This window comes from Nyctibius grandis, chromosome 1 (genome assembly GCF_013368605.1).
Source record: "Nyctibius grandis isolate bNycGra1 chromosome 1, bNycGra1.pri, whole genome shotgun sequence".
NCBI classification, from domain to species: Eukaryota; Metazoa; Chordata; class Aves; order Nyctibiiformes; family Nyctibiidae; genus Nyctibius; species Nyctibius grandis.
The window spans coordinates 10,831,534-10,854,802 of NC_090658.1; the positions used below are offsets into that span (position 1 = coordinate 10,831,534).

Sequence of the window (23,269 nt, forward strand, 5' to 3'; positions counted from 1 at the left end):
GCTCACAGACTACTTGTCCCTACTGAAAAACGTTTTGAAAACCTGGCCCAATTTGGAAACAGTCTTATTTCAGGTCTGGTAAAGCTTATATCCAAAATGAATATCTGAATAATCCCTAAATTGTGGAGACCAAAAAATTCAGATATAAATTTTGCAGCACAGTCTCCCATGTTAAACGTCTGGATTTGGCTCAAAGTCCAACTGAACAGAAACATTTAAGGCCTCGGTTTTCTCTGACTTACACTGCATGTAGAAGTGTTCAGCAGCTGCTTCTGAATACAATCAGCCAACGTAAGCCAAGCACGTATGGAACAGCCCTTGGTTAGGATAGACATCATCCTTCTTTCACCTGCCATTGCCTGGTACTGCCCAAGAGCAAAAGAAAAGGGCTTCCAAACTGGTGTTAGACAGACAGAGATGTGGAACACTTAACTGTGACTTTCTGCCCTTTCCTGAGCTCTCAGCCCATCAGAAGTGGGTTCACAGCCCTTCTTGCCTTAAAGCCTGGCTCAGAAACCACAACAGGGCAGAATCAGGTGGTGGGTGCCGTGGCTAGTGGAGTTATGCAAAGGCAAAACCAGAATTGGGTTCAAAAAAGCATTTTCCCGAGACAGAAAACTACAGGAGCAGGACAAATGGGAGCGCAGCGGGTGGGAACAGAGGCAAGGTGGCATCCCTGGGCCCTTTCTCCTGACAGAGATGTCTCTGACACAGCGGTGCATTGAGTTCATCTTGGCATCCCTAGCGTAGGCACTGTGCTGTGCTGAGCCCGTATGGGACAGCAAAAGTGTGAGGGCTGTGCTAAAGCTATCAGAAATACCAAGTGGCTGAAAATTCATCAGCCAAATTGCTTTTTCTGGGCTACAGTAAAGGCATGGAGGGGAATTTTCTCCTGGCGTTGTGCTGTCAGGGAGATCCCTTTTGGTTTTGTGCTGCTGTTGGGTTATGGTGCTACTTATTCTCTCCAGCCTCCTGCTTATGGCCCACTGGACTAGCAGGACACCCTCAGGCAATGACACTGCATCAGCAAACCTGGCTTTACATATCTAGTTGGAGAAGGCGCTAGGCAGGGAGGGTACTAAATATCTCTCCAAACAGAATTCATCTTCTGCCTGCATCTGCTTTGGAACCATAGAGCATTTCCAAGCTGGAGAAAAATCCAAACACCTCATGTAGAAGCACCTTTCCCTTGGATTTTTATTATCATCATCATCGTTTTTTAAGAATATATTTTGTACCGAAACACTGTCAGCATTCTTTATACAACGGAAAATGACACAGTCATCATGTAAAAGAGTAAAAACAGAGCAAGACAGGAACATTTTGTATCAAGATTCAATCTGGAGTACAAATAGGATCTGATGTACAACTTAAAAGCCACACACACCAGATAAAAAGATCATCTGGGAAATAACAGGTTCTCTCTTCATTTGGAAAAAGGAGGAAAAGTCAGGGAATGTCAATGTTAAGGCTAAAAATTCCATTTAAAACTTGTATTTTATAGGCGGCAGCCTGATTCTTAACTCGTCTGCAGCAGCAGCAACACCCCCCTGGCTTTACAAAGAGATTTGCACTTGCATGAAATAAGAATCAGGCTTCTGTGCTTGGAGGACTCTGATTGACCTCAACAAGCTTTGGACTAGAGCCACAGTTGGAATTTCAGCTTGCAGTTTAAGGCTTCTTAACTGCAGGCCAAATGAGCGCAAAATGAGGTTTTGCAACTGCCATTCTACCCTTAACTTTGGATGTTCCAGTTCTGGTTGCTTTAAACCACAGCTTTATTGCAGGTTTAACATAGTTCTGTTTGTGAGATTCTTCTCTCTCTCTTTTTTTAAGAAATACTGTGCTACAAAGGATGTTTTTGTATTCTGTGTCTTAGAAACTCCCTATATTACATGTTTTCAAAATTGCCTAAATATATGTTTATATCATGATTATAACTACTCAGAAAGACCTGCTTCAGTCTATTGTGAGCAGCCAAGGAAAAAAAGTGTATTTAGTCCTAAAGAAGTCAAGAAAAGTGTCTGTGTTCATTTATAGTGTAGCGCAATGACTGTGTTTATAGAGCTATACCTACTACTTAAAAAGCTACTTGAAAAGTTATTATTCATGTGCAGTAGCTGATTTTCAAGCATTAATAACTTGGCTGTCTAGACAAGTTTTAATTGTCATATCAAAGGCCGAATAAGTTCTCAAACAAGTGCAAAAAAAATCTCCCATCTTCCCTGGAAAGAGGCTGGTTCTCTTCCTGAACTAAGAGACTGCGAAATTTAACTTTTTCTCAGGTTATAAAAGCACAGTTAAATCTACAAATTTGCTGTTGAAGTTTTTAAAACGCATCGACTTTAACTCAAACCTATCCTGTGCAGCAAAGTTAGTAAGCCCTGAAAAACAGTTTCTAGTGAATATGCAGAGTTCCCCCCACCCACACGAACTACCATGCCCACATTTTCCCAGGGCCTAGAGGGCTCCATTAAAATGTAACTAAATGGTCGATAGGAAACATGATTTTTCAAGAATGATATGTAAAGTTTACCCAAAGAACCGAAGACATCTTGTACATTCAAAATGTTTACACTTTGCTGTTCTTAACCACCAGTAAGATTGTTCATTTTTACTAATAATACATACAAGGAGTATAAATAAATAAAACTACAGATAAGCTTTAAAAATTGTATTAACAATACCTTGTGCAAATACTCGTAACAATCTACATTCTATGCAAATACCCTCACTAAAATATACAGGCTGTGTCCTCACACCCTCATTCAATTTTTGCACACTCCTTGGGCCAAATCAGCGGCTGGGAGCAATCAGCACAATTCCATCGCAAGCCGTGGAGGTAATGCTGATTTACACCAGCAGGAGAGCTGGCCCCCAGGGCGTGTGTAAAAATCCCATAGAAATCAGCGGGAATTGTGCTTGACTAAGGACTAGACAGTTTGATTGTACCCCATTAAAGTGAGCGGGAGTTTTGCCATTGATTTCCACGGAACCAGGCTCAAGCCCCGGGTAAGGACGTCAGCACGTGGCCCTATGTTGTGCTACACTACTCCACTTCAGTGCAGAAACAATATTTGCAAAAGAAAAACTTCTTTTTTGTGTTGTCACTGCTGTTCAGTAACCGGTTTTAGTGCTGCATTTCAGAAATTGCCTTTCTGTGAGATTTGAAACAAGACTGCAAGTCTTTCTGAATCCATTCCAATTTGATTATCCAGCACAGGTTGGCTATTTTGATCCAAGAAAAATGGCTCAATGTCTATTAACCAACAATGTTCTTCATTAGGATAAACCAACAGCCCGGTTCATCAGCACAGGAGTGAAGAACTGCATGCGGAAAAGGAACGGGGCAGCCCTCCTACCATAGCTGTGTCCAGAGCCGGCTGTCACTTCTCCAAACGGACGATGGCACCTGAACCGGTTTGGAATCTGCAGTCCTAACAAGCTCAGCCAAGTTTTGTAAGCTGAAGATCTCCGTTTATCTTTATCGTGTCAATTGCTGACAGTGTTTCAATACGGTGGTAAAAATCAAAGAGCTGATGTCCATCCACAAATATTCTAAAACGAGGATGCTCGCAAAGTATCTCGACCTGTAAAAATAAAATGGTGAAGCACATTGTTCTCCGTGTAACTGGGAAGTTACTTTACAGAATACAAAGAGCACTCCATTAGCCTTTAAGTAGTGTTGGTGCGGTTACACATTTTGCTACTTATATGCCACATAACAGTGAGGGCTGAGACCAGTTTGCCCCTGTGACACCAGTTACACTATGATGGATCTACTCTTACTTCACAGGAACGTCAATCCAATCTCACACTTACGTCGAGAAGGACTGTGGAACCCAGTCCCACTGGCATCAGGGAGGTTTTGCCTCTTGCAATAATGCCAGAAAAGAGACTCAGACTGCTAATTACAGGGGGAAGAAATTGTATCTCCAACGCAACTCTTGCATTCCTTGCTACAAAATTTTTTTTTTGCTGCAGAATGAGGGGGCAGTTCCCTCTGCAATGCTTTCTACGCTTCCATTAATTTACTGGAAGGGAACGAACACGAGAGGAGGGATAGGTTTGCCCTCCCCTCCCAGGGATACTCACAGAGCTGCTGCAAAACTAAAAAGCCTTCACTGTTGTGGCTGCAGCCAGCCCAGGACTCCCTGTTGGACTAGAATCCATACCAGGGCTGCAGTGAGGGAAATGCAGTGTAGGATGGCTTGAATTCAGCTAGACAGTTCGCATGAGGCACAAACAGGATCAGGGAGCGACACAGCTCATCCCTCCTCCTACAGCCCTGCAGAAATTGCTCTGGAAAAGCAACAAAGCCTGGAGCTGAACAAGCTTGGACAGGTCGGGAGATTCCTGATGTTAGGGGTGGCTTGAGAGGGTGCCCTGTAGTTCAGCTTCGCTGGAGCTGCCCTGGCAGGAAGCAGGGATATGCGGGCACAGAACGTGCGCTTCTCATGTAGGCCCTCGGAGACCTCCAGGTCCAGACAGGCTAAGAAGAAAATCTGCAGGGAAGCCACATGTAAATCCTGGATCATTTCAAGAGGCTGGTAGTCTGAAGTGCTGCTTCCAGGCACTTGACTCTGCTGCTATTACAGCGTATAAAAATGGGAACGGGGCCAGCGACAAATTGAGCCAAAGCTCGACTGACTTAAGCATGTTGCAGTGGAAGAAGCGGCAGCAGTCAGACCAGGAGAGCTCCTGGGGACCTGGTAGTGCACCACGGAACAAGGAAGCGCCCGTGCTGCCACGTAGCTCCTGTGTCACTGTGGCAGGTACATCCAGCCTTAGGCCTTGTTATGTAAAATATATGGTTAGCCTCAACACTGCTTACGATCCATTTTTTCAGATCACCCTGGGCCACGCCAGAACGATAATTGGACTGGTTCACTAGCAACTGGCAAGAACACTTAATAGTGGTCTAGTTTATTCACTGAGAGGGATACCATCAGAGGTACAAAGTCAATTGGGAGCCTAAATTCCATTTGTGCATTTGAGGAAAAAATAGGGGGGGGGGGGGAAGAAGAAAAAGAACAACAACTCCCTTCCTACAGTATCTCACGTCAATCGTGCAATATTGCAGTCCTCTAATGTCAACTGTCATTAGTGGGACACCCACAAAACATGCTCTGGGTAATTTGTCTGGCTTGTCTGAGGGCCCAGCCACCACCCACTGCAGCAGGTACTATAAACCTCTCAGCCAGAGCAGGACCAAGCCTTCAAGCCCTTTCAAGTGCATTTCCCACACGCACCAAAAGGGTGTTGCCAGTTCCGATGGGAGAGTTTATAGAAGCAAATAGAGCGCAACCAATTCACAGCAAAACCAGTCATAAACACCCTCTCAAAGCCCAAGCATCCGGGGAGACGGTGAGCTTTTGGGGTTGGGGGATATTATCTTGGGGGCAAGAAGGATTAACAGAGTTTGGCAGCTGGTCAGAGCATTGGCATTTAGCAGAGGGGCCAGCGAGGTTTCATAAGAAGGGCGAGGAGGAGGAGGAAGAGGAGGGTTTTTCTGGGTCAGCCGCATGGAGAAGGCATGCAGCCTTTTTTCCTCAACGTAGTGAAGCTGCTGAGAGAGAAGCGGCCCTCTGCAGCTGCATACTTTGTTAGTCCTGATTTGCAAAGACATCTTCACATAACCATAAACACTACAGATGGGAATCTGCTTCTAGGTCAAGCCAGTCCATCCCTTGCAGCACAGCATTTCCATGTACACTGTTTTCAAGTGAGTACAGACTTAAAATTGGACAGGAGATTTAATCCCAGGGTTCAGAAAAGAACACCACTATTGCTTAGCTGTTTAATCTGCTAACACGAAGGGCTACGGTCAACCTCAGCGCAACGTCCCTGGAGACAAAGGATGAACAAGATCCTTATTAGCTGCACTAAACTGCAAACACTGTGTCCATTACAAAAACCATCAAAACAAACGGCAGTCCCACAGAGTATTTACATTCTCCAGTAATAACTATAATGCACTAATGACATAGAGGTACTTTTTAATTTATAGCTATAAAACTAAGCTCAGGAAGTGCGCTTCATCACCCAGTATTACAACCTCCGACTTGTCGTAGCACCCCGGTGCGGCGTTCATAGCCCCATCTGAAATGCCTGCGGTTGCATGCAGCAGCAGGATCTCCGCGCAACTTCTGATCAATACAAACAAGCCGGCAACCGGCGTCTCAACTGGAGAAGTGTGGGCTATGTGATTTCACAAGAGGCAAGTCGGGTTCTGCTGCAACTCTGATCGTATTACACTTTATCAGATACGGTGCATGCCGCTGTCATCCTGGTACTCACCCTAAAAGGCTGGTCCGGTATAAATGGAAAGTAAGGAATAGACGATTGCTCTTCCCCCCATTCTCCGGCTACACAAGAGTTTCTGACAAACTGTCTGTCTGTAAACACAGCTTTCAGTTCAATAGCTACGTCCGCAGGAGGATCCTCTGACTCCCCGCAAGTCAGACTGATGCCAAAGCTGCAACACAAACAGAACAGCTCTCATTCAGCCAGAAACAAGTAAATAAGCCCCAAATGCCGCCGGTCTCATTTCTCAGCTTATTAAAGCCATTGATGGTACAGTGGCACAGGGCAGGGTGACAGCTCAGCTTGTTCAGGGAATGCTCCGAAAGCTCATCAGGGACAAGAACATGATTATAGCATAGAGATATATATATGTGTGTTGTGCATATATGAGTATATATGTATATATATGCTCCTTTACTCCCAAGTGAAATGTTGGGAAACAGGATCCCTTAAAGAAATGCCCCCTCTATGGGTCAAAGGAGAAATCAGCACGCTATATTTAAAATGATAAAAATAATCCCTTTCCAGAAAGGAGGGATCCGTGTGTATGTGTGTTTGTGGATGTGTGTGTGGCCTCTCCCGCCTCGCACCCTCCCCAAGCCCACCGCCCCCAGGGCGGGCAGCCCCCTGCCCGGCTGTTACCTCTCGGGGTTGAGGTCCACTATGCCCATAACTAAGATCTTCTTTCCCGGCCTCATTCCTCCTTTGATGTGCCCACAGAAGGGGACAATCTGGAAAGGACAGGGGAGAGGGTGGCGAGGGTCAACTCGGCATCAGCAGCGGCCGCCGTTGTGCAGCCGGGGGGCGGGTTAAAGGGGTTAAAAAAAACCAAAACCCCCCAAAACCCAAATAAAGGTGATTTACCAGGCGAGGGAAGTACACATCAGCTTGCACCGGGGATCCCAGGGAGTTGTTTAAATGCCCGTCCTCTATTTTCTGCAGGTAAAAAGGAGAGCGCTGAGGCAGGCGCAGGCGGAGCCCCTCCCGGCCCCCCGCTCCTCCGCTCCGCAGGTGCCCGCCGTGGGGGGCCTGCCCTGCCCGCCCGCCCCCCTACCCCCCAGCCCCGTCCCGGTCCCCGTCCCGGAGCCCCGGGGAGGGGGCAAAGCGGCACTCACCAGCGCGTCCCGCTCGGCCACGGTCCCCGCCATCTTGTGGAAGCGGCGGCGGCGCTGGGGACGGGGCGGAGGGGGGACCGGCGGGGGCGGGGGAGAGGGAGGGAGGGAGGGAAAGAAGGAAGGAGGGAGGGGGGCTGTGTGGCAGCCCCGGCGGCTGAGCGGCAGCGGCGGAGCCGGAGCGGGAGCGGAGCCGGTGCAGAAGTAGGAAGGCGAGGAGGAGGAGTAGGAGGAGGAAGAGGAGGAGGAGGAGGAGGAGGGGAGGTGACCGGCTCTGCCTTGCCCGGCGGGGAGCCCAGCCCCTGGCCCGGGGGGGAGCCGGGTAGGGCGGGGGCTGCTGCCGCTTCCTCCGCTCCGCAGCCTGCCCCGCGGCAGGGCCCGGTGGAAGAGCGGGGAGGCCCCGGTCCGCTGAGGGGGGGCGGCTGGAGCAGGGGAGGGGGCGGCGGTGGTGGGCCCGGGGCAGGCCCTGGCAGGGTCCTGCCGGCCCCCGGGCTGGCGGGGACCCCTCCCCTGGGGCCTGCGGGTGGTGAATGCTTGGACAGGGGCTGGAGAGGGGCAACAGGAGCCCCGCGCCCCTTATTTCAGGGAGCATCTTTACTTCTGAACTTGGACACCCGGGAGAAGAGGCCAAGCCGGGCGTCTTGGGTAACTCCCCGTCTCCAGAGGTGCAGAGAGGGCTCAGCCCCCCCAAATGAACCATCACCACCCTCCCCTCTGTGCCAGCGTGCCCTGCCCCATGGCATGGACCCCCCGTGGGGTCGAGTCCCTGAGGGGCTGCTTTGGAGGGACACATGTCAGCCTCTCGGCCAAGTCAGGCAGCAGCTCCTTTGAAATCCTCCCTGCCAACCTCCTAATGAGACACGGTAATTGCATAAGTCGGTCGGCTGTCCATGGCTCGTTATGGAGCAGGAGCTCTTATTGACATGCCGTGTCCGTAGTTATGCAACGTGCTGGTGTCTGTGGGTGTCCCCGCTCTGCTGAGAGCACGGCAGAGCTCCCGGCTGAGGCCACCAGCCCTGCTCGTGGCTGCCATGCAATGCCAGGAATCCCTCGCCTTTACCACAGCAGGAGTGACTTGTCCTGGCAAGCATGCTGTAATGAACCTGTTGACAAGTTTAGGGTCCTGGAGGATGGGGGGAATTGAGGAAGCCTTTCTTCTCATTTCCTCACCACTGGGATTTGGTGGCATGAATATCTCTTTAGCAACGTGACACAGCGATTGGGCTTGGCTTGCTTTCTGCAGGACCTTGCATGGGTTGCTTGGCTTTTGGTGCCTCTTACCTGTGCACTGGGCTGGGTTGGTGAATGTCGCTGTCCTTCTTCCTCTGAGGCGCTGTGAGGGTTAATTATGTTGAGTAAAGTGGAGTGCAAGAAGCTAAGTCACTGCAATATTTAGGGTTTCCATATGACAGTGCATGTCCATTGGGAAACGCTTGCAATCAGTAGGTGATGCCGTTTGAGAAATCAAGAGCTGCTGAGAGTAAGTACAGATTGTGCAAGTGTTTAGACACTTGGTTACTTTTTCAGTAGTGCCCACTAATTTGGGGATGTTTTCATCTCTGGATACCCAGCTGGAAATGGCTCATAGAAGCTTGTGTTCGTGCATACAGCTCTACTAGAGGTCACATAATGCAGTCATGGCTTTTTCAGTTGTACCAGCACAGCTGGACACAAAGGCAGCGGACATCCCTGCGGCCAAGGTCTCGGCATGGGAAAACCACTGGACTGTTTTCTTCATGCCAAAACATTGGGTGTCAGCCGTCGCCACATGGAAAAGCACCTTCCTCAAATACTGCCAGGAGACTGAATTCGTAAACAGGGCAGTAATGTGAAACCATCGCACGTTAGAAACAGTTGACTTTCGAGTGGTGAGTTGAGTGGGTTCACAAGTTCACCACAAAGAAGAACTGGAGTTGGCTTGATGGTTTTGTCAGCACCCGTGTGCTGCTCACCTCACCAATGCTGATGCCAGCTGTATTATGCTTTTTTCCCCTGTTGGTCTAAGAGAGAACAGAAATCTCCCTAAGCTTTTTATTTTTATGTAATGGTACAGTGTTCCATGATGCCCAAAGAGCTCTTTTCAGAACACCTCGTCTTTTCCTCTGCTGTACAGGGAGCCACTTTATTTATAAGATTAAATTTATTGGATATAAAATCAGGCCAGCCAGTTGTTTGTGCCAAAGCATGAATTCTTGTGAGGATAGAGGTCATCATTATGTCTTTGTTTTGTAGCTGATTTTAATTGAACATTTTCATTTTGAAATAATTAAATAGCAAGACTTGGCCATTTGGCTAGCTGCTTTGCCTCGTGTTTGTCTTTTTTGGTGTCTTCCAAAAACTAGCACAAATGCAACATTTGTTTTGTTGGCCGTGGAAAGATTGACTGGAACAACCTGTAGTATGAAGTTAGGATGGGGGAGGATATTCCCGTGTTTTTAAGGCGCTGGTGGTCTGTGCCTTTCTGTTTCTGTGCCACATTCTCCTTTCACCCCATAACAGCCCAGGAAGCCATTGAAAATCCTGTTTGAACCACAAGCAAGGTGAGGCAGCCAGAGCAGGAGCTTTGCCTCTGTGTGCCGCTGTGTTGCCTGTGTGACGGCTGTTCCTGTGGTTTCTCCTAGGGGAATGTTCTCCAGCAGAAGAGGACTACCTACCTCTGCACTGCCCAGCGGTCTGTGGAGCAGGGTTGCGTTTCCAAGCAGCACTGTGCCTCCCACTCACGAAGGAGCTTCCTCCAGACCCAGCTGCAAAGGCCTGCAGGGTGAGTGCTGCCATCTAAGCTCCTACACTTGTTCTTCTGAAAAAGGGAGAGGTCTGAGCCAAATCTGTTCCCTCACCCATGCAGTTCTTGTTAAATCATCTGCACAAAATGGGCCCCGTTCAGTATTTGTACCAGCCTTCTTGACAGGGAAGGCCTTAAGGTTTCATGCATGAGGGTCTGAGCTTGCAGACCTCGTGGTAGTAGCTGGAGCAGCATAATAAATATTTGTGCTCCGCTGAGATAATGCTGAGGTACAAGTTACTGAACTTGACTGGTTGACCAAGTACAAAAAACCTTGTGGATGGGTATTATCTTCTGTTTCTGGGTTTGTACAGCCCTTTCCTCAGTGGGAGCCTGGGACTCTTGAAATAGTGAGAATTGTATAAAGATTAGAAAGAAGTTGCATGGTGCAAACACCGTTTGGGAACAGTTAATGACGTGCCCAGCCCAGCCACCAAAGCCATTGCTGAGAACTGACAAACCCAGAACTTTGTCTTAATCCCAGCACCTTGTATCTTCCAGCCACTCCCTTTGATGATTTAAAAAGGTGTACCTAATTCTTAGCCGGCCTTCACCGGAAAGGAATGCAGCACGATCGCAATTTTGGTGTGGTATAATTACCCTGCCTTTCTTGCCCCATTACCACTGACACCGATCTCCTCACGCCTGGGTTTATAGACTGACTTGTACAACCTCTCTGGTTTGTTTTGCTTTTTTAATGACATTGGTGAGAAGATGGGAGGTGTTTGCTGGTTTCGTGGAAGCTTCCTTTGGTTTCTGGGTGGCCAGGCACCAAAGTCCTGGTTTTTGTAAGACTGGGAAAAAACTGAGTAATTTGATAAAGGAGAAAGTCTGGGAATAAGTTTGATTCAGTGGTTGGAGCCAAGTGTATAATAATTCAAAGGAATTCCTCCTTTTCAGAATTACAGCAGTAAAACTGCAGTGCCGATAAACAATGATTAGTGTTGGGTGGTTGGTTTTTTGACCTTCGTAGCTTTGCCACTGCAAATACTCAGGCAGAGGTCTGGGAGATCAAACCCAACCTCACAAAAACTGGGCCTGGGTGGGTGCCTGAGGTAGGGCTTGGGAGAGGATAGTGCTGATAACATGTTGCAAAGGGATGGAGAGCAGAGTGGGAGATGTTGTACTTGCCCTCTTGCCGTGTGGCTTCAAAGTGTCCTGAGGACGGATTCCCCTGGCACTGCGTACCGAGTCTAAAGCATGGGGTGCCACGTACCTGTGGTGATATCCGTAAGCCTGCCCTCCCATGCTCAGCCGTGGGGAAAGACAAGTGACAGTTATCGGTATGGATGGTGTGGGGAGGGTGTTTAGCATGCCTGGGCGCTTTCGCAGGCTAGTGCTGTCACATCTTCATGGACGGAGGAGGGAATCCAGGGCCAGGAGCAGCACCTGCCTCTTGACATTTCTTTCATGTGGCTTCCTTGCTTCTTATTGCCCCCTGAGTTATTCTACTCTGAGTCTTGCCCTTAGGGGTTCAAGCTCTGGTTGTGCATGAATCCAGTGGAGAAGTCAGTTTTCTGGGGCTCTCAGTAACAGAGATTGTGTAAACTCATGTTGAAGGAGATGGTCCTGGTGAGTTGTTTGGTCGTGCACAGAACTGCTGCACATCTGGTGCAGAGCACCTGCGTATCAGAAATATTTGTCTTGCAGATTGTTCACTAGTGTCGGCACCAGGAGCTGAGGGTATGTATGTAAAGGCATGTCAGATAAGGCATTAGCTGCTGGTTGAAGACTGTTCATGTTCAAGATCTTTCAGCTCTTCCAGTCCCTTCCACGGCAAATTGATGCCCAAAGGCATGGGGCGGGCAGAGGTAATACCTGCAAAGTTGTGGCAGGAGCTGCAGGCATCCACAGGGGCCAGACAACTTTTATGACTCGGAGGCTGGTCTTTCCTGATGTGTCTTATTTGGAGCTTCTTTTGTATTATCGTTATCATATCTCAACGATTTTATCATGAATCTCATGGTGTTGGCTCTTTTTTCTTTCAGTTTCAGTTTGGAATTCCTTGTCCTTTCACAAGTACCTGGCTTTTATTTTATTCACTAAGTGTTTTTTCTAAAGAGGCAATTTCTAGCCTTTTTTTAGAGAGGCGAATTCTAGCAATTTGAGAATGTGGCTGCTTTCCTAAGAACTGAATTCTAGCAGCAAATAAAAAGGACTGGTTTATATATATATTTATTTTTTAAAATATTGTGATTTTCAGGCCAACTTCATGAATTTAAAGATGTGGATTCATGACCATGATGCATCGTGCCGGTATACACCTGCCAGAGGATGTGGAAGAAGACTGCAGAACGGCTTTTACCCAGAAGTATCAGCATGTCGAAAGGTCTTTCTGTGTGCCTTTTACATTATCAGTGACTGCTGTTCGTCCTCACTTTCCCTGTCTCCTCACAAGAGGTGGCCTTCCCGTTCTGCAAACAGAAAAGATGCACTTGTCGTCCTCATGGCAGTGGCCCAGGGAGACCTGCAGAGAGAGGGTGGGTCTGCCTGTGGATGAGCCAGGCACAGGGAATCCAGGGAAAGCCACACACCCCTGACCAAGGCACAGTGGCTTAGGGTCCTCCTTGCTAAGCAGGGGGCAACACCACATAGCTGCTGCTTGGGAACCTCGGCCGCTGCTTCCCCGCTAAAATGGTGACAGAGGAGTGAAGCCCATGGCTGTAGAGCACCGTAAGGCAGGAAGCACCATAAGGCACAGAAGAAGACAACACAAACAGTTGCGATGCCCCATTCCCCATGGGCACAAAAACTTATCATATGGGCACAATTTTAGGGATTTACTTTGCTCCATCTTAACTCTCCTGATGTTCACTAGACCATGGCAGCACTTCATGCCGTCCTGCCAAGCCTCCTGGGGCATGATGGTCCCAGCAAGAGCAGCCTTCAGCCATCCCAGGGGCTGCTGGGGAGCTGGAGGAAAGGCTGGAGCAAGGAAGAGGTCCCCTGAGTGCCAGAGGATGTGTTAGGATCAGGTGGCAGAGGAGGAGATGAGGCAACACTGAAGCAAAGTGGAGATGCACAAGCCCCTGATGGCCTGGATGGGGTGCACCCTGCAGTGCTGAGGGAGCTGGCAGAGGGCTTGTGAGGCCACTGCAGAAGGGAGCTGTGCGTGAGGACTGGAAGAAAGCAAGCAGCACATGGGCCGGTGAGCAGTGCAGGGGATGGGCAGGGGGCTGAGCAGCCAAGGCCAGAGGGTGGTGAGCAGTGGCCCCAAGTGTAGCTGGAGGCCAGGAAGCAGCGGTGAAGGCCAAGGCAAGGGGCAGTGGCAGCAGGAGGAGGGAGGTGGTCCTTCCCCTGTGCCGTGTCCTGCTCTGGGCTCCCCAGCACAAGACAGCCATGGCCGTAGTGGAGAGAACCCCCAGCACGTGCCCCCACAGGCCCCGCCCACTTTCCGTTGGGCTCGGACCGTTGGTCAGTTGGAGCCACCAGCCACCAGAGACAGGAGGACGGAGCTGTGCTGGCCAGCTGACCAGGCTCCAGCACCAGCACCCAGCTTCCCACCCCTGCTATCACTGGCTGGGACGTGTCCTTGGTCCCTGGCAAGGGCCCTTCTGACCTGGGCAGGATGGGCCAGGCCAACTGCTGCTGCGGCTCCAGGTGGGCTCTCCCTGTGGCTCGGGGACACACGGGCACGGCCGGGCCCTGCAGCAGCGGCCTTTCTCATGCCCCCACTCTGTGCTCTGCAGGGAGGCTCTCACCGACATCGAGCCAGTGCAGAGCGCAGACATGCGGCTGACCCGGGGCCGCAGGAGGAGCGAGAGGTGCCTCCTCCTCCTTCAAGATGAACTGGTGGTCGCCAAGTTGCAGTAAGACCCTCAGAGCCAGCTGCCTTTCCCCCATCCCCGAACCTAGGCCCATTGCAGGGACCCCCTGGCCCCAGCCCCAGGACCTTGGTGCTGGATGCACCAATGTCTGTCCCAAGGGCGGGTGGGGGACAGGGCTCTGTGCCCGGGGACCCCATGGAGGCCACCTCCCGCTCACTGCCTGCCTCTCCTCTCTGCAGCCGTGGCACCACCCTGTGCCCACAGCTCCGCCTGGCCCTGGCCCAGCTGTGGGTGCTGAGCGGCGGGACAAAGGTGGCAGGGCAGGAAGAAGAGGAGGAGGGAGGCAGTGATGAGGACAGCATCTCCCTCATCTTCAGCTGGCCCAGCGGCTCCTGCACCGCCACATTCACAGAATCACAGAATCACAGAATCACAGAATGTTAGGGATTGGAAGGGACCTCGAAAGATCACCTAGTCCAATCCCTCTGCCAGAGCAGGATTACCTAGATCATATCACACAGGAACGCGTCCAGGCGGGTTTTGAATGTCTCCAGAGAAGGAGACTCCACAACCTCTCTGGGCAGCCTGTTCCAGTGTTCGGTCACCCTCACCGTAAAGAAGTTTTTCCTCATATTTATGTGGAACCTCCTGTGTTCCATCTTGCACCCATTGCCCCGTGTCCTGTCAAGGGATGTCACTGAGAAGAGCCTGGCTCCATCCTCATGACACTTGCCCTTTACATATTTATAAACATTAATGAAGTCACCCCTCAGTCTCCTCTTCTCTAAGCTAAAGAGACCCAGCTCCCTCAGCCTCTCCTCATAAGGGAGATGTTCCACTCCCTTAATCATCTTCGTGGCTCTGTGCTGGACTCTCTCTAGCAGTTCCCTGTCCTTCTTGAACTGAGGGGCCCAGAACTGGACACAATATTCCAGATGCGGCCTCACCAGGGCAGAGTAGAGGGGGAGGAGAACCTCTCTTGACCTGCTAACCACACCCCTTCTAATCCACCCCAGGATGCCATTGGCCTTCTTGGCCACAAGGGCACATTGCTGGCTCATGGTCATCCTGCTGTCCACTAGGAGCCCCAGGTCCCTTTCCCCTACGCTGGTCTCCAACAGCTCTGTCCCCAACTTGTACTCATACATGGGGTTGTTCTTGCCCAGATGCAGGACTCTACACTTGCCCTTGTTATATTTCATTAAATTTCTCCCCGCCCAACTCTCCAGCCTGTCCAGGTCTCTCTGAATGGCTGCGCAGCCTTCCGGCGCGTCAGCCACTCCTCCCAGTTTTGTGTCATCAGCGAACTTGCTGACAGCGCACTCTAATCCCTCATCCAAGTCATTAATGAATATATTGAATAGAACTGGTCCCAGTACCGACCCTTGAGGGACTCCGCTAGACACAGGCCTCCAACTGGACTCTGTCCCATTGACCACCACTCTCTGGCTTCTTTCCTTCAGCCAGTTTACAATCCACCTCACTACCCGATCATCCAGACCACACTTCCTCAGTTTAGCTGCGAGGATGCTGTGGGAGGCCGTGTCAAACGCTTTACTGAAATCGAGATAGACCACATCCACAGCTTTACCATCACCTATCCACCAGGTTATGTCCTCATAAAAGGCTATCAAGTTGGTTAAGCATGACTTCCCCTTGGTGAAGCCATGTTGAGTGCCCCTAATGATCCCCCTATCCTTGATGTGCCTAGAGACAGCACCAAGGACAAGTTGTTCCATCACCTTTCCAGGGATGGAGGTGAGGCTGACTGGTCTATAGTTACCCGGGTCCTCCTTCTTGCCCTTTTTGAAGACTGGAGTGACATTCGCTTTCCTCCAGTCCTCAGGCACCTCTCCCGTTGCCCACGACTTAGCAAAGATGATGGAGAGTGGCCTAGCAATGACTTCCGCCAGCTCCCTCAGCACCCATGGGTGCATCCCATCAGGGCCCATGGATTTATGGACGTCCAGATTGCTTAATTGGTCCCTGACCCAGCCCTCATCTACCAAGACAGATTCCTCCTCTATCCTGACTTCTTCTGGGGCCGCAGGGGTCCGGGGCTCCTCAGGACAGCCTCCAGCAGTATAGACAGAGGCAAAGAAGGCATTCAGTAACTCCGCCTTCTTTTTATCCTCTGTCTCCAGGACCCCCACCTCATTCATCAGTGGGCCTACATTGCCTCTAGTGTTGGCTTTACCTGCAATGTATTTGAAGAAGCCCTTTCTGTTGTCCTTGACCTCTCTTGCAAGGTTTAATTCCAAGGAGGCCTTAGCTTTCCTAGTTGCCTCCCTACATCCTCTGACAACAGACTTATATTCCTCCCAAGTGGCCAGCCCCTCCTTCCATGATCTGTACACCCTCTTCTTCCACTTGAGTTTGCCCAGCAGTTCCCTGTTCAACCATGCAGGTCTCCTGGTACCCTTCCTTGACTTCCTACCTGTTGGGATGCTCTGATCTTGAGCTCGGAAGAAGCAGTCCTTGAATGCTAACCAACTATCTTGGGCCCCCTTACCTTCTAGTACCCTGTCCCTTGGGATTTCCCCTAGCAATTGCTTGAAAAGGCCAAAGTTGGCCCTCCTGAAGTCCAGGGTTGTGATTCCGCTAGCTATTCTGTTCCTGCCACATGAGATCCTGAACTCTACCATCTCACGGTCACTACAACCAAGGCTGCCCTCAACCTTCACCACTTCAACCAGACCCTCCTTGTTAGTGAGGATAAGATCCAGCAGCTCTCCTCTCCTAGTTGGCTCATCCACCATTTGCATCAGAAAGTTATCGTCAATGCACTGGAGGAACCTCCTGGACTGAGGATGGCTGGCTGAATAGGCCTTCCAGGAAATATCAGGGTAGTTGAAATCCCCCACGACAACCAGGCCCTGTAACTGAGAGACTGCTCTCAGCTGCCTGTAGAAGACCTCATCACCCTCCTCACCCTGATCCGGTGGCCTGTAATAGACACCCACAACAGTATCACCCCTGCCAGCCTGCCCCTTAATTCGCACCCACAAACTCTCAACTCGCTCCTGATCCGCCCCTGGACAGAACTCAATGCATTCTAGCTGCTCACTCACATAAAGAGCAACTCCACCACCTCTCTTTAGTGGCCTGTCTTTCCTGAGCAGGACATAGCCATCCATGACCACATTCCAGTCATGCGAGGTGTCCCACCAAGTCTCTGTAATTGCCACTAGATCATAGCCCCCCAACCGAACACGGATTTCTAACTCCTCCTGTTTATTCCCCATGCTGCGTGCATTGGTGTACAGGCATTTCAGGGAGCGAGCTGAGTACACCGATTTCACCCCAGGGGGATGGGAGGCCTCCTGGTCTACCTCAACACTAGAGCGTTGCCCCAGTGGTGCAAGCCCAGCTACCACCCCATCCCCCTTCGAATCTAGTTTAAAGCTCTCCGAATGAGCCCTGCTAATTCCTGTCCCAGAACCCTTTTGCCCCTACGACATAAACCTTTCCCATGTATTACCGTCACGCCTGGTGTCTTATAACACCAGCCATTATCAAAGAACCCAAAGCCCTGCCTGTAGCACCAGTCTCGTAGCCAGGCATTTATGGAGAGAATCCTACTATTCCATCCCACGCCATCACCTGAAAATGGAAGGAGGGAGGAGAAAACAACTTGTACCCCAGACTCTTTCACCGACCGTCCTAGGGCCTTGTAGTCTTTCTTCATCCCCCTCAGACTACGGGATGCAGTTTCTTCCCCACCTGTCTGGAAGATCAGCAGGGGGTAGTAGTCAGTGGCCTTCACCAGGTTGGGGAGCTTCCTGGTGATATCCCTGATTCGGGCTCCAGGTAGACTGCAGACCTCCCTGTGATGGGGGTCAGCTCTGCGTATTGGGCCCTCAGATCCCTTTAGGAAGGAGTCTCCAACCACTAAAACTCTTCTCTTCTTCCTTGTGGAGGAGGTAGCTATACGCCTGTCAGGTTTTTCTGACTGTGGTGGGACCTCTGATATAGGTTGCCTCTCCACCACATCCCCATTGGACCGGCTGTATTCCACTAGGGCTTCATATCTATTGCTCAGAGGCACCTGTGGAGGCGAGGTAGGCAAGGAGGGCACTCGCCTTTTGCCACGGCCATAGACTTGCCTCCACTCACTCCTTTCCTCTAGGTTATTGTTTTCCACCTGAGAGTGGCAGAGTACAGGGGTCCCTCGATCCTGGGAGCTCCCTGGCAGGTGCTCCCATTTTTGTTGCAGGGAGGGCAGAGCCTGGTTCCACCAGTCTATCTCCATTTCAGCCTCCTGAATGCTCCTAAGCCTTTCTACTTCAGGTGAATGTGAGCCTTTCTCACATTCGGGTGAGTCGTGGTGCCCCGTCCCATGCAGGGCAGGAGAGGTTCCCAGCCATGCCCACGCCACGCTGTGAATGGCCTCTGCCCTGCGTGCAGAGCCTGGGCAGGGAGCTGGCAGCACGGCAGCAGGGAGGGATGGGGGGTATTTCCCCGTCAGGCATCCCCTAATACCCTTTTTGTCCCCAGAAGGGAAGGGCAAAAGCAGCTGCTGTGGCAGGACAGAGGGAGCCAGGGCTTGGGCAGCGCCTCTGTCCTGCCCCGCGGGGCTTCGTCCTGCGCATGTGTCCTTCCCCACGGCGCAGGGCTGTGCAGGCGCCCGCCTCTGCCCACGGGCTGGGGGGCAGCGGGGCCCGACGCTGCTTCTCCTCTCTTCCTGCAGGTCCCGGGCGCTGAAGGAGCTGTGGCTGGGCACCCTGGTGGGGTAAGGCGGGGGGATGCTGCAGGCACAGCCGGACGGGGGGACACAGCTCCCAGCTGGGGAGAGGTGCCCCCACGGCTGCGGGCAGCTCTCAGGCAGAGCTGCCTGGCAAGAGAGGCGAGGCGGCTTGGGGCTCAGCCAGCTCTCTCCCTGTCCCTTCCCGCTGCCCAGGACACCAGGAGGAGCCCCGAGAGCCCGGGTGACCCGCCTGCCATCTCTCAAGCTCCTGGAGAAGGAGCTGAGCCGCCGCCATGCCGTGAGTGTCTCTCTGCTCTGGGCTCTGTTCCTCAGCACTGGTCCTGCAGCCCAGCAGCACCACCATGGCTGCTCACCTTCTTCCTCTCCTTCTCTCTTGCCCAGAGGAGGACGGTCAGCGCCAGGAGCCTGGAGAGGCTGCTGGAGGGCCAGGCAGAGGTGAGAATGGCTGCCTCTCACCCGCCTCTGGCTGTGCTGTGGTGCCAGGGGTGAGGGGGGTGAGGTTGTGCGGGAGGGAGGGAGGGTCCTGTGGTGCCATTTGGGGAGCGGAGAGGGTTGGGGAGCCACCAGGAACGCTGGCATATCCTGACTGGCGGCACTGGGAGGAAAGCTGCCCCGTGGGGCAGAGAGCCCGGGAGGGCAGAGGGTCCCAGCTGTGCCGCGCTCAGGCTGCTGGTGCTGGGTGGCAACTCGCTGGTGGCCCTTTCTGCTGCGGGGCTGCTCTCTAAGCACAGCCTAGTTCTTGCAGGATGATCCCAAGCAAGGGCCTGCGACGGCCTCATCTGGAAATGGAGAGGGACTTTGCCGCTCACCAGGTGAGTTCTGGAAGGAAAGGCAGCCTCCTGCAAGCGGTTGAGCTGTGCTCAGCTGTCCCTTGAGTGTCTCCATGCAGGTTGGGCAGCCCAAGGGAGGACAGCAGCTGGAGGAGCAAGGACACCTGCTGGGCAGCGGCTGCTGGACGTGGTTCTGCGGGGACGCGGAGCCCGTGCTGCTGCCCACGGCTTGGAGGAGGGGACAGGGGCTGGGACACGCTGTCCTGGTGGCACGCCGGCTCTCCGAAGCCTCTGAGCCGGAGCTGCCGAGCCTCAGCCGCGGTTCCAGCTGATGGCTCCCTGCCCGTCCTGCCGCACCGCTCAGCACCGCGCTGCAGGCAGGGCAGGGCAGGCTCCGGGAGCGCTGGCCTGGCCATCTCCATCGACAGGTTCTTCCTCTGTTTTCCTTTGCAGCACGAGGGAGCAGCAGCAGCAGGAGGAGGAGGAGGAGGGGGCTGCCCTGGTCCTTTGCTGTGCGGCGGAGCCCGGCCGCTGCCCCGGCGCCAGGGCAGGCAGGCTCCGGCAGCGGCAGGGCACTCTTTGGGCAGCCCCTGGCAGCCCTCTGTGGGGAGGAGGGCACGCTGCCCCGGCCCATCCAGGTGAGCCAGCCTGGACAGGGGGTCCCCAGCCCTCCCTCTGAGTGCTCCAGAGAGGCGGTGGGTGACCCCAGGAGCTCTGGGGCCGGGGTATTGGCCCCTTCACCCCCAGCAAGGAGCCAGGGCTGGGGCAGCGCTCTGGCCAGCGCTGTTGGAAGGCAGCTCCTCAGCCAAGCAAGTGTCCTGCTGCCTCTCCTGCAGGAGCTGCTGGCTGTCCTGCAGCGTGAAGGACCATCGACGGAGGAGATCTTCCGCCTAGCTGTGACCGGGACCAAGCTTCGGGAGCTGCGGGAGGCCCTGGACTGCGGGACGGACGTCGAGCTGGGCAGCCAGCCTGCGCTGCTGCTGGCCGTCATCCTGAAGGTGAGCGCTCCTGACCTGCAGCTGGAGGAGCTCCTGGCTGGGCTGGGGTGTTGAGAGGCTCATCTGGAGCCCTTGGCATTGCAGGACTTCCTGCGAAGCATCCCTGCCAAGCTCCTCGTGACCAACCTGTACGACGAGTGGATGGCAGCGATGGAGAGGCCCAGCAAGGAGGAGAAGATGGAAGAGCTGAAAGTATAAGTGTGGGCAGCAGCCTGCCCGTTGAGCAGGAGCCCTGAGCGCTGGCTGGGAGCACCTGGGAAGCTGCGCAAGGCAACTGCTGGCTCGCGCCTGCCCTGGGCAAGCCTGGGAGATGGCCGTGGGCAACATGTGCTTTGTTAACCTTGTGTTGCTGTTCCCTCAGGGTGGCCGAGAAGTTGCCTGCATCCAACCTCCTCCTCCTGAAGCAGCTGCTGTCCCTCCTGCAGCACATTGGCCACAGCACAGACACCAGCAGGATGAGCTGCAGCAACCTGGCCATCTGCGTTGGGCCAAACTTTCTGAGCCCAGCCAAGGAGGATCTTTTTGCCTTTGAGGGCATGCTGGAGGCCACTGAGAAGGTAATACTGTATTGAGCAGCCGGCTGTAGCCTTGCCGGTCCATCAGAGCTTGGCTGCTCAGAGGTCTCTGGCTGCCTCCTCCCTTGAGCAAATGCTGGTGGGGTGGCTGCCTGGCAGAGCAGCCCCACAACCACAGCCTTGTGTGCAGAGGCAAGGCTCAGGAGTGGGAGAGGCTGCTTGGTCCATTTGCCGGCAGCTGGGTTTGAGAGCAAGGCTTTGATGTGTGCAGGTGAAGGTGCTGGTGGAGTTCCTGATTGAGAACTGCAGGGAACTCTTTGAGGAGGAGGCAAGAGACCTTTGCAGCCCAGCAGCTGAGGAAAGTCCAGCTTCCCAGGAGACATCCAGAGGTAAGAGGAGGGCCTGAGGATTGTCACAGGCTGGGGCTGGGGACACCAGAAACATCAGCATGGTTTCTGGTGGGGCTGGGCATTGGGTGTTGTCTTCTCAGCCCCTCTTGTCCCGTGGCCTCTGTTTGGCCACTGGCTCTCGGGGCAGGAAGGGTTTGCTGTGCAAGGTGAGCTGAAGCCTGCAGACAGGGCATCAGAGGGCTGAAAGCGTCAGTGGTGTGGGGCTTCGTGTGGGTTTTGCTTGAGGTTTGTGGGTTTTTTACTGCCCAGAAGTGGCTTTGCTGCACGTGCTTTTTCCTTCTAGGTCTGCATTTGGAAGAGCCGAGTGTCCCTGAAGACGAAGCCGACAGCGAGCATCAGGCAGAAGCCTTGCCACTGGCACCTCCCTCTCTGCTCAGTGTCGACCAAGATGCTGGGGGAGATGTGGTGGGAGAGGTATGTCAGGTCCCCAAGCACCATGACAGCGTGTGTGGTGGAGGAGGAGGGGAGTTTGTGATGAGGCCCAGTAGCTGCTGTGCCTCTCCCTGGCCGTAGAGCTGGTGTGTGTCTGGGTTACTGCTCCACCCGCCGGGATGATACATAGCGAGGAAAAGTGGAGAGGTTGTTTCTCCAATGCACTAGGCACGTGCTTAATGAAACAGGATGTCCCCAACATGCTTACAAAGAGACAGAGGGGAGGAGCTGTCAACCCCAGAGGGGTTTTGCTCAGGTCGCCTTCATTAGAGCTTCACCAAGTCTATTTTTGGGGGTGAGGGGACTGTGCGAAATGTGGCTGATGCAAAGCAGCCAAAGGGATCTCCTCTGGAGAGCTGAGGTAGCAATTTGGCAAACAAAGAGTCACTTACAGCTCCAGGTGGTCGCTTGCCACCTGCCAACTCCAACATTTCTGTTGTAGGCACCTCCAGCTTTGCCTCCATGCACCCTGAGAGCATGGCAGAGTCCTTGGGGTGCCCGGAAGAGCTGGCGAGCCTCTCGGAGGACAGAAGGTAATATGAGCTCGCTGGGGCTGAACTCGGAAGTGACTCCAGTGAGTGGTGGCTTTCCCTGACTAATCCCACTGTGGGATGGGAAGGTTTTTAGGCTTTCCCAAGGACCAGGAAAAGAGAAGACATCAGAAGAGAAAAGAAGAAGCCTCAGGACAGAAGAGTGAAAGCGGCGTGGAGAAAGAAGAGGATGAAGAGAGGAAGAGCTTTTGGACATGGAGCAGTGAGAAGATGCAGGATGGTGCAGAGGGTCAGGAAGCCCAGGTGTGTACCAGGCTCTGCTGCCCATCTCTCTCCATTCTCAATGCTGCTCTAAGGGAGTCCAGCTCACTGGCAAGGGATGGCGAGGGCTGGTGCTGTGCAGGGTTAGGAGAGAACTCCATGGCAGCTCCCCAGGGGCTCCCCATGGAGCCCTGCTGCGTGGCACAGGGGCACTGTGCATCTCTGCGCACGCACAGTTCTCTAAGGGCATTACCCATGGGGACAAGGTGCCAGAGCCATCCCATAGCCAATGCCAGCCATAGCTCTCTCTTCTGGGCCCTGAACAATTCCTCATAAACAGTGTTCCCCAAAGAAAGGGGAACAAAATCCTGCCTCTTCCTGCCTTGATGCATTTCTCAGAGCTTTCTGACTCTGTTGTTGCAGGTGCTGATTGGTTTTCACCAGATGAAGCAGTGTGACTCCTGGGCCCCCCTCCACAGTGGATGTCCACAATAAAATCACGTTTTTTCTGTTCTGACTTCATCTGTTATGAGCTGTTGTGGAGTGGGGAGGTGTTGTTTTGGGATGAATCCTCGGGGAGGAGTTTGGGATCGTCCCTTGTCCCAACATCCTTTCCAGCAGGCATGAGGGCTGAGTTGAGGTGCTTTAGGAGGGAAACCAAAGCCCAGAGTGACACAGGAGTGTGGAGGTTGGAAGAGACCTGTGGAGGTCATGTGG

The 23,269-nt window shown here is 52.8% G+C and overlaps 2 protein-coding genes and 1 long non-coding RNA gene across 10 annotated transcripts in view; 2 read left to right on the forward strand and 1 right to left on the reverse strand.

Moving 5' to 3' along the window:
* Nucleotides 1–3,621, forward strand: part of LOC137669834 (uncharacterized) — a 25,428-nt gene extending 21,807 nt beyond the window's left edge. For both annotated transcript variants that reach the window (XR_011049180.1, XR_011049181.1), the window contains exon 2: nt 3,287–3,621. This is a non-coding gene — a long non-coding RNA (uncharacterized lncRNA). The remainder of the gene's footprint in view (nt 1–3,286) is intronic.
* On the reverse strand, nt 1,174–7,750 carry LGALSL (galectin like). Its single transcript, XM_068412150.1, has 5 exons — nt 7,422–7,750; nt 7,171–7,242; nt 6,949–7,037; nt 6,301–6,478; nt 1,174–3,590 (listed from the first exon to the last, which is right to left on the reverse strand). The coding sequence occupies exons 1-5, from the start codon at nt 7,452–7,454 to the stop codon at nt 3,447–3,449; spliced, it is 516 nt and encodes a 171-aa protein (XP_068268251.1). The 5' UTR covers nt 7,455–7,750; the 3' UTR covers nt 1,174–3,446.
* LOC137669791 (T-cell activation Rho GTPase-activating protein-like) lies at nt 7,588–23,051 on the forward strand. 7 transcript variants are annotated; one of them, XM_068412102.1, is made up of 16 exons: nt 7,588–7,622; nt 8,004–8,281; nt 10,040–10,179; nt 12,404–12,529; nt 18,658–18,699; nt 18,868–18,952; nt 19,057–19,110; nt 19,899–20,083; nt 20,282–20,443; nt 20,528–20,635; nt 20,805–21,000; nt 21,230–21,347; nt 21,652–21,782; nt 22,243–22,333; nt 22,420–22,594; nt 22,976–23,051. In XM_068412102.1, exons 2-11 carry the CDS (start codon nt 8,110–8,112, stop codon nt 20,973–20,975), a joined length of 1,245 nt encoding a protein of 414 aa, XP_068268203.1. In that variant the 5' UTR covers nt 7,588–7,622; nt 8,004–8,109; the 3' UTR covers nt 20,976–21,000; nt 21,230–21,347; nt 21,652–21,782; nt 22,243–22,333; nt 22,420–22,594; nt 22,976–23,051. The 7 variants fall into 7 exon arrangements, with proteins under 7 accessions (XP_068268203.1, XP_068268220.1, XP_068268195.1 ...); XM_068412119.1 differs by lacking the exon at nt 7,588–7,622 and adding an exon at nt 9,918–9,958 and having other exon boundaries at nt 7,683–9,286; XM_068412094.1 differs by lacking the exon at nt 7,588–7,622 and having other exon boundaries at nt 7,683–8,281.
* Nucleotides 23,052–23,269: the final 218 nt, after the last annotated feature.

What these genes read in the sequence shown, in the direction of transcription:
- LOC137669791 (XM_068412102.1), top strand. Translation starts at nt 8,110, where the DNA reads ATGAACCATCACCACCCTCCCCTCTGTGCCAGCGTGCCCTGCCCCATG. An exon ending in CAACCTCCTAATGAGACACG is followed by an intron (nt 8,282 to 10,039) that starts GTAATTGCATAA and finishes GGTTTCTCCTAG; the next exon opens with GGGAATGTTCTCCAGCAGAA. An exon ending in AAGTATCAGCATGTCGAAAG is followed by an intron (nt 12,530 to 18,657) that starts GTCTTTCTGTGT and finishes CTCTTCCTGCAG; the next exon opens with GTCCCGGGCGCTGAAGGAGC.
- LGALSL (XM_068412150.1), bottom strand. Translation starts at nt 7,454, where the DNA reads ATGGCGGGGACCGTGGCCGAGCGGGACGCGCTG. An exon ending in TGGCCGAGCGGGACGCGCTG is followed by an intron (nt 7,243 to 7,421) that starts GTGAGTGCCGCT and finishes TTTTACCTGCAG; the next exon opens with AAAATAGAGGACGGGCATTT. An exon ending in ATGTGTACTTCCCTCGCCTG is followed by an intron (nt 7,038 to 7,170) that starts GTAAATCACCTT and finishes TGTCCTTTCCAG; the next exon opens with ATTGTCCCCTTCTGTGGGCA.